The sequence below is a fragment of the Bubalus bubalis genome, chromosome 24 (genome assembly GCF_019923935.1).
Source record: "Bubalus bubalis isolate 160015118507 breed Murrah chromosome 24, NDDB_SH_1, whole genome shotgun sequence".
NCBI lineage: Eukaryota > Metazoa > Chordata > Mammalia > Artiodactyla > Bovidae > Bubalus > Bubalus bubalis.
Genome location: NC_059180.1, coordinates 5,061,277 through 5,077,241, shown reverse-complemented (window position 1 = coordinate 5,077,241; position 15,965 = coordinate 5,061,277). Strand labels below are relative to the sequence as shown.

The 15,965-nt window shown below is 44.2% G+C and overlaps 1 protein-coding gene across 6 annotated transcripts in view; it reads left to right on the top strand.

Moving 5' to 3' along the window:
- Positions 1-520: 520 nt before the first annotated feature.
- Positions 521-15,965, top strand: part of SMURF1 (SMAD specific E3 ubiquitin protein ligase 1) — a 91,672-nt gene continuing 76,227 nt past the window's right edge. For 2 of the 6 annotated variants that reach the window (XM_044936406.2, XM_025275344.3), the window contains exon 1: positions 522-899. In XM_044936406.2, the coding sequence (XP_044792341.1) occupies positions 845-899 (55 nt within the window). In that variant the 5' untranslated portion in view covers positions 522-844. Of the gene's footprint in view, positions 900-2,158; positions 2,315-15,965 lie in introns of those variants that run through there. The other 4 variants (XM_025275342.3, XM_025275341.3, XM_044936408.2 and 1 more) reach the window with 3 other exon arrangements.

The following is a 15,965-nucleotide window of genomic DNA, read 5'->3' as shown; positions in this document are numbered from 1 at the left end:
AATAAACAAACTGGAATTGCACGCCTATTCGTGCAAAGTCCTTGGTGTAATCACAGACCTCGGTTTGCTGTAAGCCCGCTTTCAATAGCTCTCACGAGCTCGGAGCCTTGAGTGAGAGGCCTGGAAAATCGATGCCGTTCTCTGAACCTCAACGTCCACATCTGCAAACCGACTCCGTGGGAGAATGTGGCGGAGAACGAGAACGACCGCACGCGGGCCTCGCCGTCCCGCCCGCCCCGGGGCGTGCCCGGCGCTCGCTCCCGGCCGCCGAGGCTCTGCACGTCGTGCCGGGTCCCGAGAGCCTCCGATCCCCCTCCTCCGCCCCGGTGCGGGACGCCCCAACCACCGGCTTTGGGAGCCCGCGCGCTCGGGGGCTGGGCCGGCGACGCGGCCGCGCTCCGAGCCCCGCCCCGCCGTCCCCGCGGGCGCGCGCACGCACGCACGCAGGAGCGGGGCCGCACGGCGCGGGCGCGCGCAGGGCCGGGCCGGCACGGCGGCGGGCACGCGCGCGCGGCTCCGGGAGGCGGCGGCGGCGGCGGAAGCGGCGAGGGCGGCGGGCGTCCGGCTCTGAGGTGGTGGCGGCGGCGGTAGCGGCGGCGGCTCCGGACTGGGCTCGGCTGAGAGCGAGCGAGGGTCGGGGGCGCCGGGTCGAGCACCGATCCCCAGGCTTGACCATCTGCCGGCCGCCCGGACGCCTGGGCCGCGGAGTTTGTGTCCCGGCTCGGACCCCGGCGCCCAGCCCGGAGCCGTAACCTTGAGGCGGCGGAGGCGGCGGGGCCGGGCCGGGCCGGGCCGGGGGGCGGCGGCGGCGCTGGATCCGCGGCTGCCCGATCGTTGGCGGGAGATGTCGAACCCCGGGACGCGGAGGAACGGCTCCAGCATTAAGATCCGTCTGACAGGTACGGCCGGCAGGAGGCCCCCGCCGGCGCCCGCTCACAGCCCGCACTGCCCCTCCGGCAGCCCCGGAATTTCCCGCAGGGCACCCCGGGGAGGCGTCCCTCCCCCTCGCCGGCCGCCGTCCCGGGACCGGCTCGCCCCCCTCAGCTGGCGCCCCTCGCGGCTCCCTCCCGGCCCCGCCCCCGCCTCCGGCCCCGCCCCCTCGCTTCTCGCCCCCACCCGCCCCCCGGCTTCCCTCCTTCCCCCCACGACCTGCCCCGTCGCGTCTCCCCTCCTGGCCTCCCTCGGTCTCACTCCCTCCATCCTTCTCTCTCCCCTCCTCGTCCCCCTACTCGGGCCTCTCGCTTCCCCCTCCCGGCCCCGCCCCCTCTCGTCTCCCCTCCCGGACCCCCTCCGTCCCCCCTACTCCATCCTCCACGCTCCCCTCTCCTCCTTGCCCCTCCGTTTTTCTCCCCCCTCCATGCTCCTCGCCCCCTTGCCCCTCACTTTACCTTCCTGGACGCCTTCCGTCCCCCCTCATCCTCCCCACTCTCCTCTCCCCCTCACTTCTCCCCTCTTGGACCCCTTCTGTACCTCCGCAGCCTCCTCGCTCCTCTCGCCCCCTTGGCCCTCGCTTCTCCCCTCCTGGCCCGCCCCTCACCCCCTTCGTCCCCCTCGATTTCTTCCCTCCCTCCTCACCTGCCCCCTCTCTTTTTCCTTCTCGGTCCCGCCCCTCTCTTCTCGCCAGCTTTTCCCATCCTCTGGCGTTTCTCTGTCTCTCCCCGCCCCCACCTACCCCCTGGCTTCTCCCTTCTATTACCCCCCCATTTCTGGCCCTTCCCCCATCCGTGTTCTTCCTCTCTCTCCCCCGCCCCCCCTCCACTTGCCCCCTTGCTTTTCCCCTCCGCGCCCCGCCCCTTTCTCTTGAGCCCCGCCCCCTAGCTGGATTTTCCGACCCCCCCCCCAATCCCGCACCCGTTTTCTACCTTGTCCCTCCCTCGCTTATCTCCCAGCCCCGCCCCCTTGCCTCTGTCTGGAGGCCTCCACCCTTTCCTTCAGCCTCTAATTCCTCAATCCAGTCTCGTAGCTTCTGCCGGTCCCGGTCCCCTCACTTCCCCTCTGGTCCAGACCTCTTCAGTCTGAGCCACTTCCTCTCTCTCTCTCTCTGGCCAGGCCACTATCTTCTCTTGACTCTGCTGCTTCAGTTCTTTGCGTTACCGTCACCCCTGTCCCACCCACCTTACCCGCCCCGCCCCGCAACACACGCACGCGCCCACGCACACACACACACATACACACACGCTCGCACGCACGCGCGCACACGCACACTCTGGAGGCTTTGGCAGCTGCATTAGCGCAGGCTTCTTGATTCACTCTCATTGAGTCTTCAATGAAATGCCCGTGTCTCCTAGGTGGCTCTGTAGTGCCACCTTCAAGGGTGAGCGCGAAGCTCTGTTCTCGGCCTGCGACGTGGTGGTCCTGGTGTGTGTAGCTGCCAGTCGTGTCTGCCGGCCGTGCCCCTGGCTGGCGGGCTCCAGAGATCCTGGACCAGTGTGCACCCGCTTCTGTCTTTTCCTCGCTCTCCCCACTACTACTGCCCCGTCTCCCGGTTTAAATTCACACCTGAGGCTGGATTGTAGTGTTGCAAATACGGTTCTGCTGGGGGACTTTCCAAACGCAAATATTTCCAGCTCTGGAAAGGAAATATAAAGTTCAGGCTAATCCCTGTTAGGGGTTTTCCCCTGGATTTTTCTGTTCAGTGACTGGTCTGATGATGACTTCAAAGTCGGTCTGGTCAGATTCTTTAAAAAAGAGAATGAGCATTTGGGATGGCCCTCAATTATTGGTGAAATCCCTGGAAACAACAGAGTGATTTTTTCAAACTAAAATTTCCTCTTAGAGTTCTTAGTTGTTCCATGATCCATTTTTTGTTTCAAGGAAGGGGAGATAGTTTTTTTGTAGAACGATGTCAGATCAGGTTATGATTAGATAACACAATCAGATCATTTGGACCCAAATCCAGACCCTGGTTTTGTCAATAGCAAATATGTCGCAGGGATTTTTGTTTCTGGAGAAATAGAATTCTTTATCCCAGGGCTGGTAGGAAACTCTGACTGTGTAGATGTAGTATATACATTGTTTTACGGTTACATAAAAGCCACTTTTTTTTACTTTGTAATACTTGTAAAACTTTAATGACTGACACCTTTCATTTGGTTCTCATTTGCAGTGTAATCTATAATTGACATGGGATTGGTTTCAGGTTTCTTGTTAAGAGCAGAAGTAACTGATTTTGTGAGTTAGATAAAAGTGTGATTAATGTTTTAGAAGGACTAGGTTTTAATTACAACTTTGTGTCAGGTGTATATTATTAATCAAGCCTAGTTAGCAGGTCTGGACCTGAGCCTTTTCCGCCTGGAGTGGGGGTTGGTTCTTCCCAAATTATTTTCAGTCTCAGGAATTTATAATTTTTTTTTAGTTTTCGGCTGTGCTGGGTCCTAGTTGCTGGGCGGGCTTTTCTCTAGTTGTGACGGTGTGCTGGCTTCTCATTGCTATGGCTTCTCTTCTAGCCCAGGAGGAAGGGTTCTAGGGCACATGGGCTAGGGCCGCTGAGCCACCAGGGAAGCCAGTTTTCAGGAATTTAGATGTCGCAGATGCAGAAATGCGTCAAAGAGTTTTTGGACATGTTTGCTATTGAAGCATCATGTTATGAATGTTCTTTCCAAAACGACTTTTCCCTTTCCCCCTGCTGATGTTATTCCTGATCTGAGGGACTCGGTGGTCCTCCCTGCAGAGAGGTTGAGAATTTAGTGTTGATTGCAGACGCACATGATGCCAGTAGTCTGATGAATGTTAATTTACCTGGAAACTACGTAAATTATGTGGAAACTACATAATGTACGTAGGAATGAGCTATCTTGTTGGCAGTGGGAGGGTAGGTTTCTGGCCCCATCTTTGAACTTGTCGAGGGGAGGTTAAAATCTCTTCTGGAAACTTGGGAAACCATCTTTGAAGAGGTGTGTACTTTTGTTACCTGTTTCAGAATTTATTTCCCTGTGTGATATTTGAAAAAAGTGATTTTGTTTTTAGAATGAGGGTTATTCTAACCAGTCAGGGAATACCACACAGGGCACAGTAAAATGAAAAGCATGAAGAATTGGATCATAAAAGAGCATTTAGAACTTCGGGGTCCACAGTTATATATGGTGGTTGAGTAGAACATCGATTCTGGTAAGATGACCATTAACTATGATATGGAGCAAATCATTTAACCTTTCTGGGTTCTCTGTTTCCTAATATATAAAATAAGGTTTCAATCCCATAATAGTTTTCTTTTCCTTCTTGAGGATATATCAGTTTGACTGCCTACTTGTTCCAAATTACTGTGTGCTTGTACTTGCTTTTGTTAAATCTCAGTCCTGATATTTAGAATTTATGTTAAAACACAGCGCCTCTGTTTGATTTATGCCAAGCATTACTTTTGTGTAATGGTTACATTTATGATTTCCACCCCCCCTTTCTCTGGAACCCTTTTCGTTTTTGAAAACTATTGTGTTGCAGGTTGACCTGCTTTGGAAAGCAGGCCCAAACTAGTAGAACATATAAGTCTTTATATTGAAAAGAATATGATTTTAATGAGTGTCTTTGTGATATCTTAACAGGAAAATCATTCTTAAATGGTTTCAGTAGGCTTGGAGCATAATATGTTCAAAATTAAGTGATCTTGGTTGAAGAGCTTTATTTTGTAGATAGTTTAGAGTCCTCTGACAAATCAAATACTTTGGAAACACTTTTTATCCTAAATTCAAGCAGAATTTGCAAGAACTTTGTTCTTACATGGTACACAAATGAATCCCAGATACGATATTTAGGCCACTTTGGTAAAAGAATGGAAATTTTGAGTTCTCAGGGTTCCGCTGCTGCTGCTGCTGCTAAGTCGCTTCAGTTGTGTCCGACTCTGTGTGACCCATAGACGGCAGCCCACCAGGCTTCCTGTCCCTGGGATTCTCCAGGCAAGAACACTGGAGTGGGTTGCCATTTCTTTCTCCAATGCATGAAAGTGAAAAGGGAAAGTGACACGACTCTTAGCGACCCCATGAACTGCAGCCTACTAGACTCCTCCGTCCATGGGATTTTCCAGGCAAGAGTACTGGAGTGGGGTGCCAGTGCCTTCTCCGTTCCACAGTGCTCTTCAAACAAATTCTGTTTTATTCTACTGCTATCCTGTGAGTTAAAATGTGGTGTGTGTGCACTCAGTTGTGTCTGACTTTTTTTGAGCCCATGGACTGTAGGCCTCCAAGCTCCTCTGTCCATGAAATTTTCCAGGCACGAATACTGGAGTGGCTTGCCATTTCCTACTCCTGGGGATCTTCCCCATCCAGGGATTGAATCCGAGTCTCCTGTGTCTCCTGCATTGGCAGGCAGAGTCTTTACCAGTGCGCCACCTGGAAAGCCCAGTTAGTTAAAAAAACAAATGCCCAAACTTTTATTTTTTTGGATGCTTTTATGCCTTGAAACACTCTCAGATCTCCTCGTGTTTTTATATCTTTTGGAGCGTGACTGTGTACTGGAAAGGGAGAAAAATTCTAATTCCAAGTAGAGAAGGGGAAAGAGACCTTCCTTGATGCCTATGGATGTAGAAGCTGTTTTTAGAGTTGTAGCATGTGTAATGTAAGGCTGACTTTTCTGGTATCTTGGATGATCCAGCTTGGAGAAAAGCAGCTGTAGTCATTAGCTGTTAATAACCTTAATTGATCAACCACAGGTGACCCGAGTGAGTGGAAATAGTTGTTTTTCTTAAAGATGAAGAAATCTGAAGACGTCGCCTGTGTCAGTTTGTACTTATGTAAGGCAGGCAGAACTCTAGTTTTGATCAGCCGAAACTGTGATGAGGGACTAAGTCATCAGTATTCACCCTCCACCTGAGTTTACCTAACAGTGTCTCCGGTTCAAGGTTCAGTCAAAGCACTTTTTTGAATTGAATTACTAAGGATGAGTGGTGGGCTTAGATCAAATGCTTATTCAAAACTTAAACTGCAGTTACACTTTAAAAGCACTCACCTTCTGCCAAACACATGTTCTCGTATTGACTTTATTTTTGATTTGGTTATATCCATGCTGTGTTAAGAAAAATCTTTTCCCTCAAATCCATTAAAAAAAACAAAACTTTGACCACCTAAGTGACTTGAGAAATGAACCTGTCCATATGCCCTGTTTCTTTCTGTATTTTGATTGTAGTTGTGATTTATCAAACTACAATTTTTTACTTCAAGCCTATTTCTTTGTTCAGAACTCCTATTTTTGCAACCATGAAAGTCGTGTCTGAACTTCAGTTTTTCTTTCTGTTCTCCAAATTTTCCTTTTCTATGTTCGGTCACATTGGCTGGTTCTAATGTGGAACATTGGGTGAGGGGGAGGTCCTGAGGACTGAGTCACTTGTGAAGAAGTATTTCCTAATGAATTAAAAAAAGAAACACTGACCCTTAATATTTCAACATCAGCTCACTGATCCAGTTCACTAGCCTGGCTGTTTTGTAACATGCTTGTGGGCACTGGTTAAAAGTTAAAATAGCTGAATCGTGCATTTTCTTGAGCGCTAAGAGCAAAAAGGAAGTTCAAAAAACCTTCTGAGATGGATGAAATAATTGGGTGTTCATACCATGCTCTGATTTTCTGGGCGAGAAACCCTAACTTTTAGGATTCTCAAATCAATGTTTTTGTTACTTCAGAACCATTTCAGTGGTTAAATGTCTTTAAACAAAAAACATGTAAAAAATACGTGGGTTTGTTGTGTGTGTGTGTGTGGTTTTTTTTTTTTTTTTGGTCACTGAACAACCTAAATGACTAGTTTGCTTGTTTTGTCAGTGAATTTTATTGAGAAAAAGCCCCTCACTTAAATTGTCTTGTTGTCAGCCACATCTAGCTGCCCACAGTCCCTAAGGCCATTCTAGTTAAAAGCTGCCGAGCTCTCTCTCCTGGAAGAAAAAAAAAAAAGCTCATAGCCTTGTGGATCAGGCATGTCTTCTTTTTAAAACGTTAGAATTCCTGTTGTGTCTATAGATGAAATTGAATCCATTTAGATACTTAAACTGAGGGAAATGTTTCCATATTTCTAGATTAAAGGGGAAAAAAATCCTCTTATTGTTTAAAACAAGGCTTAAATAATGTACAATCAGTGCCTCTGGTGATGGCCCCACTCTGTAATTCCAGCTGTGTTCACCTCCATTGCAGCTGAAAGGAATTCTAATTGGCTGAGGAATGTTGGCAGCGTCGTGTATCACAGAACGCGGACCTGTTATGCTCGCTGCCGGGTGATGCATTTCAGATGTTTTAGGCTCCTGAGTCCAACTTGAAGGTTGCTTGCAGGGAGTCTGGAAGAGCATGTTGTGAAGCGGGGCTTGCAGACAGCAGCCTGGTTTGCTTTCTTCGTGTTGTCGGGCATCCGCTAATTTCTCTAAAGGCCTTGGTGCTTCCTTGTGGCTTAAATACCCGACTGGCGGGTCCGACTTTTCTTTCTAACTCACAGAAGTGCCGCGGTGTAGAAAGGGGTGGTGGAATTATCATCCATTTGTGACTCAGTTTTCCAGTCGGTAATGGAGGTACTTGCCTTTTTCTGTCAGGCAACGACTTGATATGGATTCAATACTTGGATGAGCAGTTGTGAATTATTCCTAGAGGAGCACAGTGTAAATACAAAGTCATAGATTCCTGTTATTTCTTATGCTTAAATAATCATATAAGTGCTCAAGCTAATAATGTACTGAAGAAAATTATGGAATCTACAGATAAACATGGAAAAATTACGCTCAAGAATGAATTGCTAAATTCTCTATGCATTGAGAAAATTCCTTAGAGAAATAGTATCACAAGCCAAGTGATATCACAGCATCATTTTAAATTGTGAAAGCTTGGAAGCATTCCCGTCAAAATCAGGACCAATGCAGGGATGCACAGTGTCGCAGTTCTCAGCTAGAGAAAGACATCAGAGAGCAAAATCCCTGTTTGCAGGTGCTTATGATTTTATATCTTTGAAAGTCCAAAAGAATCAGCTGAAAAACAGTTACAAGCAAAACTTTAGTAGTTGGATAGAAAATTTTTCCATGGAAGATAAAATGGATAAAAATCGACAGGCTAGGAAAAACACTTGATAGTCTGTATGTTATGAAAGTCTAGCTTGCTTAATATATATATAAAGAGCTTTTAAAATCAATTAGAAAAAGGCCAGTGACCTATTTGGCAAAGGATGTGGACAATTCACAGAAAAGGATGAAAATGGATTTCAAACATGTGAAAAAACATGCAGTCCTGTTCATGCCAAACAACATTTACAGATTCAAACTAAGGGGGAAACAGTTTTTTGTCTAGCAGATTGGCAGTGACCAGAGTTTAACAGCATGTCATGATAACAAAGGTGTGGAAAAGCAGAAACTGTTTTACACTGTGGTTGAGAATATAAATTGGTACAATCGAGTAGGAAGGGCAGTTTGATACTGGATAAGAAAAGTATGGCTTCTCTGGTGGTTCAGAGGTAAAGAATCCATTTGCGATGCAGGAGACTCAGGAGACGTGGGTTCGATCCCTCCTCCAGGGGAAGGAGGGCTTGGCAACCCACTCCTGTATTCTTGCCTGGAAAACCCCATGGACAGAGGAGTCTGGTGGGCTACAGTCCATGGGGTCCCAAAGAGTCGGATTTGACTGAAGTGACTGAGCACATGCAATGAATGTATATACCCTTGGACCTGACAATTTTGCCCTTAGGAATTTTTCTTACAGATATTATAATCACACATTTATGTAAAGCCTATGTGCAAAATTGTTACAGCATTGCTTAAAATTATAAAAGACTAGAAACAGTTTAAATCTGTGTTAATAGAAAACTAAATAAATTATGACATATCCCCAGGGATACATAGCTGTTTAAAAGAATAAGCTAGTGCTTTATATTCTGAGATGGAATATTTTCCAAGGTCTGTTATTGAGTGGGGAGGAGGGGAAGCATGATTCAGAAGAGTGGAAATCGTATATACTGTTTGAGTAATAAATAAAACAAAATGGAAATTTATGGTGTATGTGTATAACATCACTGGAAGAGTCCTGTTGAAATATTGATTGTGATGACCTCTGGGGAGGCAAACTGGGACTTGAGGATACAGATCAGAGTGGGAAAGACAGAGACTTTGTTTCACTGTATTTCTTTTATTATTTCATCTCCTCCCCACCCAGTTCTTGTCCCCGCTTTGAGCATATATTGCTTTTCAACAATTAAAAATGGTAAAAACAAACAACAAAAGAATCTATAACTCTTAAGCAAAAATTTTTTAGAGCAACTAGTACATTAATTGCTAATAGTAATTATTTCAAATATAGGTGTTCTGGACATTCAAAGTAATTGTGCCAAATGCATTTTAAAGGGCTGAAGTAGCATCTAAGGGTATATATCCACGTCATGTGTATTTCACTACTAGGAAGATTCCTGGGTCCCAGAGAGTAAAATGCATTGCGTTCTTTGTAAGTCTGAATAGATTTTTCCCCCCCAGAGAATATGTTCATTCTGATACTGAGAACCCGTCCCCCAGTCCCCCAAAAAACCCAAAACCAAAAAAAACCAAGCAGAAGCTCAAAAGCCCTTGTTCTAGCATAATATTAAAAAGCTATTCCAGCCCAAATGATTCTTTGCAGATTCAGGAATCTAATCCTCCTTAGACCTACTTTTTTATAGAGAGTCCTTTGAAAGACTGGAGTCTCGATTCTGAATAACAGTGTTGGTTCATATCACTTATTTGGAATGTCATTTGGGGTTATCACTGACCTATTTTTGTAAAATAACCTCCTCCCTGAAGTGCGGTAAAAATGCTAACTTGCATAAACCAGCTGTAATAATTTGGTAAATTTGGTATTTTCCCCACATATTTCTAATCAATAAATTTATTTTGAACCTCTAAAAAGGCCTGTTTATTAATGTTAGTGGTACCTAAAAAAGAAATATTGATAGCTGACTCTGTAAATGTAGAAAAAGTCATCACCACATGTAATTTGTTGCTTTTTTGTTCTCTTAGAGCTTTAGGATAAAAACCTTAAGTTTTACCATATTGTATTTCTACATATATTACCTACAGATCATAGGTTTGAGAATTGCTTGATGAGAGTTTGTCCATATGAATAATACTAATAGTAATGCCTTTATATCTGTATGGCATCTCATAGTTTCCAGAGTTCTCATAAGCATTTCCTCACTTAAGGCAAGATGCAAGCCAGCCGCAAGAAGCTTTTTTTGATTTTTGTTTTTAATTGTGTTTTTGTTTCTAGGTTAAAAAAAAAAAAAGGATGAAATTTGTCTTATTCTTTAAAAACACATTTAATGGGAAAGAAAAGATAGTTTCTTTTCTCCTAAATGGATAATCATTTCATGGGCTGATAGAAAAATTCTCAGAAGCAGCTATAATAGATGCATTCCCTGGTGGCTTAGATGGTAAAGAATCTACCTGCAGTGCAGGAGACCCAGGTTTGATCCCTGGGTCAGAAAGAGATCTCTTGAAGAAAGGAATAGCAACCCCCTCCAGTATGCTTGCCTGGAGAATTCCATGGACATGTAGCCTGAAGCCTGGCAAAGAGTTGGCACGAATGAGCAGCTAACACACACGCTTTGCAATAATCAATAGTCATGTGCAGGAGAAGGCCTGCATGTCTTCATGGGATGTTGACTTAATTTAGGCTACACTGAGGATAATCGACACTCACAGACAGGTTTTTTTGGGTGGAGATAAGGTAGCAGTTTTTTCTCTGTAACTATTCGAGGTTGGAAACATGACATTCTTCTCCCCTACAACATCCCGAGTAGACTAAGCTTTTCTGATCCCCTTCCCAGGAAACCTTGCTCTCTATAGTCATTCCCACTTCATTGAATCTACCCAGTTGCCCAAACCAAAAAAAAAAAAAAAAAAAAATGAAAAACAAGTCTCATTGTCATTCTTCGTATCTAATTCAGCCTCAAGTCTTCATTTCTGTCACCACATTTTGTCTGGAATGTGTCTTCTCTTCGTGTCCACTGACCCCATCCTGGTTCCAGCTGCCATCATCAGCTCTTGCTTGGACAGCTGCTGCTTGCCCTTTTGTATTTCAGTGTTACTTACAACCAGAATCATCCAGCTTCAGTGTTAGTTATTTCTCTCTTTCAGTGATGTTAAAGGATTCATGAAAAAAGTCCTCACTTGGGCAAATCCTCAAGTAGGATGGAAAGAATTGGCTCCATCCATTCCTCCATCCAACCGCTTATTTCCCACTGCCCTGAGGGGGAGGCTAAGGAGAAAAACAGGAAAGCTGCGTTCACTTCTGCAGCTCCTTCACTCCTGCCTCTGTGCTCACTGCCTCCAGCTCCAGTTCCAGGAGCCTTGGTGAGGTGGCCAGCTGTCCTTGTCAGGCTGACATGGAGCTTCCCTCAGTCTGATGATTGAGGGGTGGCCAGTGGAGAGCCTATTGCCAACAGGAAGCCTTCGGCCTTGCTGTCTGGTTTACATCGGTTGTCCCACTGAAGGTGGCTTGGCTCACAGTGGTGCTCACACATATCCATTGGTTGAGGGAGCTAATGACCTTCTTGTTGATCGTGTTCCATGGCCGCATGTGAGTAGGGCACTGGAGGACACCCCTCTTGGAGGTGGTGTTTGCTGGGGTGGGCCGCTTCTTGTGGGCCACAGGGTGAGAGACTGGGGCTGGGAACTGGGCAGTCACAGCCTGTGGTTGGCAAGACTTAGGATGTCTGTGGCCATATGACACCCCAGAGCTAGTCTGCTGCTGGACTTTGGGCAGTTCCACAGGTTTGAACCAAAGCCTGAAATACTCTCAAGTCTAGAATTTGGCCCATCTTCGTAACCTTTGGTTTCCTGGTTATCTCCTCAGCTTCTACCTCAGGGCTGTTGGAAAAAAAGTAGTTGGATGGAAGTAGTCATTAATTTGTCCCTTGCCTAGTGGGTATTTTGCAGTTACATCTTGAATGACCGTGTTTGAGGGTGTCCTGGGGGTCAGGATTCTTTTGCCCACCCTACCCTGAAGTCTTATCTCCTGCCCAGGGTACCATTCCCCTCTCTTTATCCTGTTTCCTCTCTTCACACTATTGGTCCCCTTGGATTGCAATTTGAAGCAGAAAGGCCCTCTTAGCAAAGGCATATTTTTCTCCCTTTTCATTTTATCTCCTCGTGGAGCCTTACAAAATACTGTGAGCAGGAGTCAGAACCTTTCCTTATCTTGAATCTTCCTATTAAGTGCCTTCATGCTCCTTGTATTGTCATCTTGGCGGGCACATCTGACTTCTTTCTTAGAGAGTAAAGACTCAGGCTCAGGCTGAGGTCGTAAGGTATTCATTGAATTTTATCCTGTTTCCTTTCTTCAACCAATTTCACAGTTCTACTTCTGTCTTGTATTTACAATACCACACTTCCTGATGCCAATTTTTTTATTAGTTTAAAAAAAACAGAATGCTTTCAGATGGAAGTAGCAGAAAACCTAGCTTAAATTGGCTCAATAGAAAGAATTTTCTTTCGTAAATTTACTGAAAAGTCCAAAAGTCATTCCAGCAGCATGGCAAGGACCTGGTTTTCCCATTTCTCAGTGTTGTGACCTCAGACCATTCTTGGCTGCCTCCTCCACTTGCGTTCGGTAGGTAGGAGGTGGCCACCAGCAGCTCCCCTGGCTGTTTGCATCTAGCTTTAATCAGCAGAGATGTTAAGAGAGCACTTCCCCAACGGCTTCTTCCTGGAGTAGAAGTCCTGGAGCTGAATCTTCTTGTCTGATTGGCTTTTTTGGGTCCACGTGTCCATCTCTGAACTAGCCACTGGCTAGGGTGATGGGGATTAGGGTCCATCTTGGAATCTAGTACTGGTATTAGTCTCCCAACATATACGACAGGGGCATTTGAGGGAACTGGAAAATAAATACAAGGAAGGCAGCCAACAAATAAGTAGACGATACTATTTAAAGAACTTATGAAGAAAAAAAAAAAATACTGTCTTTGTACTAGTGTGAATTAAAAAATGTGTTTTTGTCAAAGTCCCAAACATTTTTACCAAGTGTTAGGAATGGTAGTTTTTTATGTGAACTTACCCCAACAAACAACTCAATGGGCTCGTGGTAATGTTTTAAGGGCATGAATTTGAGCAAACTCTGAGAGATAGTAGAGGACAGAGAGGTCTAGTGTGCTGCAGTCCGTGGGGTCGCAAAGAGTTGGACATGACTTAGCAACTGAACAACAACCACCCTAATAAATTTAATTGTTGATGTATAGTGTTGTTTTATTTGGGGCTATTTCAACACTGATTTAAACAAAATTTAGCTACAGAGTAAAGGAATACATTCTTATAGCATTTCTCTAGCAACAATAGAATTAAAAAAATTTTTTTTTAAATATTTATTTGGCTGTACCAGGTCTTGGTTGTAGCATGCAGGATTTTTGGTTTCGGTATGCAAACTCATAGCAAACTCTTACCAACCCTTCCTTTAAGTAAAGGCTATGAAATAATATCTGTTCTTGATATTTGGAACTCTATATTTTTACTTCTATGTTCCTTAAAAAAAAAAAAAAGTGCTTAGAAGATGCTTGGCTGAGCCTTGAACTCATGCCCCAAGGAACAGTTGGCTCTCTCAGACCCCCAGCAGGCTCTTCCTCTGTGGAGTCAGTGGGCAGGGGTGAAGGGTAGGCTTAAGAGCTGGGCTGGAGCCAACCTGTGCCTTTAGACAAGTGACCTCATCTCTTTAGTTTTCCCAGCTATAAAAATGAGGTAAATAACTGGAGCCACTTCAGAGTATCGTGGGTATTAAATAATCCACATGCAATGTCTGGTATACAGTAAACGTTCAGTACTTGTTAGCTAATATTAACATTGTCATATTTCAGTGACTCTGAGTTGAAAGTCACACCATTGTTTTATGGACCAATAAAAAAGAAACATCAGTAATTACATTGCAATGTGATTCATTTGACAATTTCAGAGATGTTAAAATACAGAGAAATGTGTCTTAGCATCAATGATACATGGTATTATGGCTGTCTCTGACTCTAAAGTCCTAGAAATTGTTTGCATACCCACAAATTAATGCCATCTGTCTTCAGTTTAAACATAATACAGTGGGATCTGCAGTTTCCTTTCCTTTGTGTTTTTGTCCTGAACTTATATTGGATTTGGCCTCATGTGTTGCAATATTGGCAATTTCATAATTACTAATTCATTGTGTACGTTGAGTAGTGGATCCTGTAAGACCCATGAAAGGCTTGGCAAACTTGGGTTCTTTGCGTTTCTTTGCTGATCTAGAAAGAAACTTGAGATACATTTCAGGAATTCATTAATATTAGTTGAATACACCTATTTGGAGGCTCCCAGCAGGTTAAATGATAGTGCACATAACCTTTTAGAAAAGCACAGGTTGTTGGCAGAAAGCCCCCTTAGGGAAGTGCCTTTGATGCACCCAAACGCGTGCTGTTAGAAAGTGTGGTATTGCCATTTGAAATAAATGCATGGCAGTTGATTTTCCCCTAAAATATAAATGCGGACAGTATATTGTAGAACTTGAGAGATAGTCACAGGCTGTTTAAGTACAAACTTGGTATAGAAAAAAGTGGCTATGTAATGTGCTTAGCATAAATGTAGAAGAAACACCCATAAGGATATCACATAACTCGATAGAGTGCTATTTCTCTTGGAAATTTTCTGGTATTTAGAGTGCTGAGAATGGGATAGTATTAGCCTGTTTTTTTTTTTCAGGCCTGTTTTTGATATAAAATTGAAATGAATGATGGAAGAGTTTTCGGGGACTTGACCTAATTGTTTACTTACTGCATTATTTATGGCTTCCTTCATCAGCTGAATGTCAGCAGGATTCTACTTCTGTTGACAACTGTGTGAGCAGAGCAGACGTGTTGTTGGCTTACCTTGTCACAAGCCTGGAGGCAGGCCCCTGGCACATCTGGCCATGAAGCATTTAAGCGTTGTTTAGGGATGTTGATCATGATTTTGTCAAAGGCTGTGTCTCAGTGCAGACCATATTTTAATGCATTCTGAAATATTTCTCTTCTGGGGAGAACCCAGGAGACTTTGCTGGGTTTTTTTTTTTTTTTTTTTTTTTTAGATTTTGCATAAGATTAAGCTTAACAATGCCAGAAGTACAGTTTTATTTTAGAAAAGGACGTTTTCTTTAGAGAATAAATGGTACTGAAGTTGAAATAACAGGACAAATTATTTTGAAGAACAGACATTTGATCGGCTTCAGTACTTTTCTCATCACCTACAATTGTAGTGATGTTTATATTTGGAACAGAGAGAAGTCAGTCCAAAATCTCTCAGCGAGGCTTTACAAAGGGATGTGATTATGTCAGTGTTACTCCAGGTGTTTAATTTCAGGCTGTATGAGTCAAGAACTTGGTGTTTCTTATATTAGAATAGATTGGACTTGATTCAGAAAAAAATCCCTCCAAACAACCTATTAATTTGAAGTGTATAAATCACAGCCTAAAAATTATTTTAGTTCTAAAATAGATTACACGTGTGTGTGATATAAAAGGGTACCCATTAAAAATGCCTTGTCCTCCTCCCTGTCCTTTGCCAACCAGCTTGCCTCCAGAGACATTAGCTATTTTTTAAAATGTTTTACATATTTTAGAATTTTTTATTGGTTTTTAATGCTATTTGTTTTAATGTGACATTAAAAATTCTGCTTATTTATTTGTACCTTTTTAATATTCTTTTCCATTATAGTTTATCACAGGACATTCGACATGTTTTTCTGTGCTACACAGCAGGAAGCTTGTTGTCCATCCTGTATGTAATAGTTTGCAGCTGATAACCCCCCCTCCCCTCCATCCCTTCTCCCGCCCCCTCCCTCTTGGCACTCACCAGTCTATTCTCTGTTGGTGATTCTCTTTCATAGCTATAGGTTCATTGTGTCATATTCTATATTCCACATATAAAGGATATCATAAAGTACTTGTCTTTGACGTACTTCACTCATATGGTAATCTCTAGGTCCATCCGTGTTGCTTTGTTCTTTTTTATGGCTGAGTACTATTTCATTGTATATATGTATCATGTCTTCTTTATGCATTCATC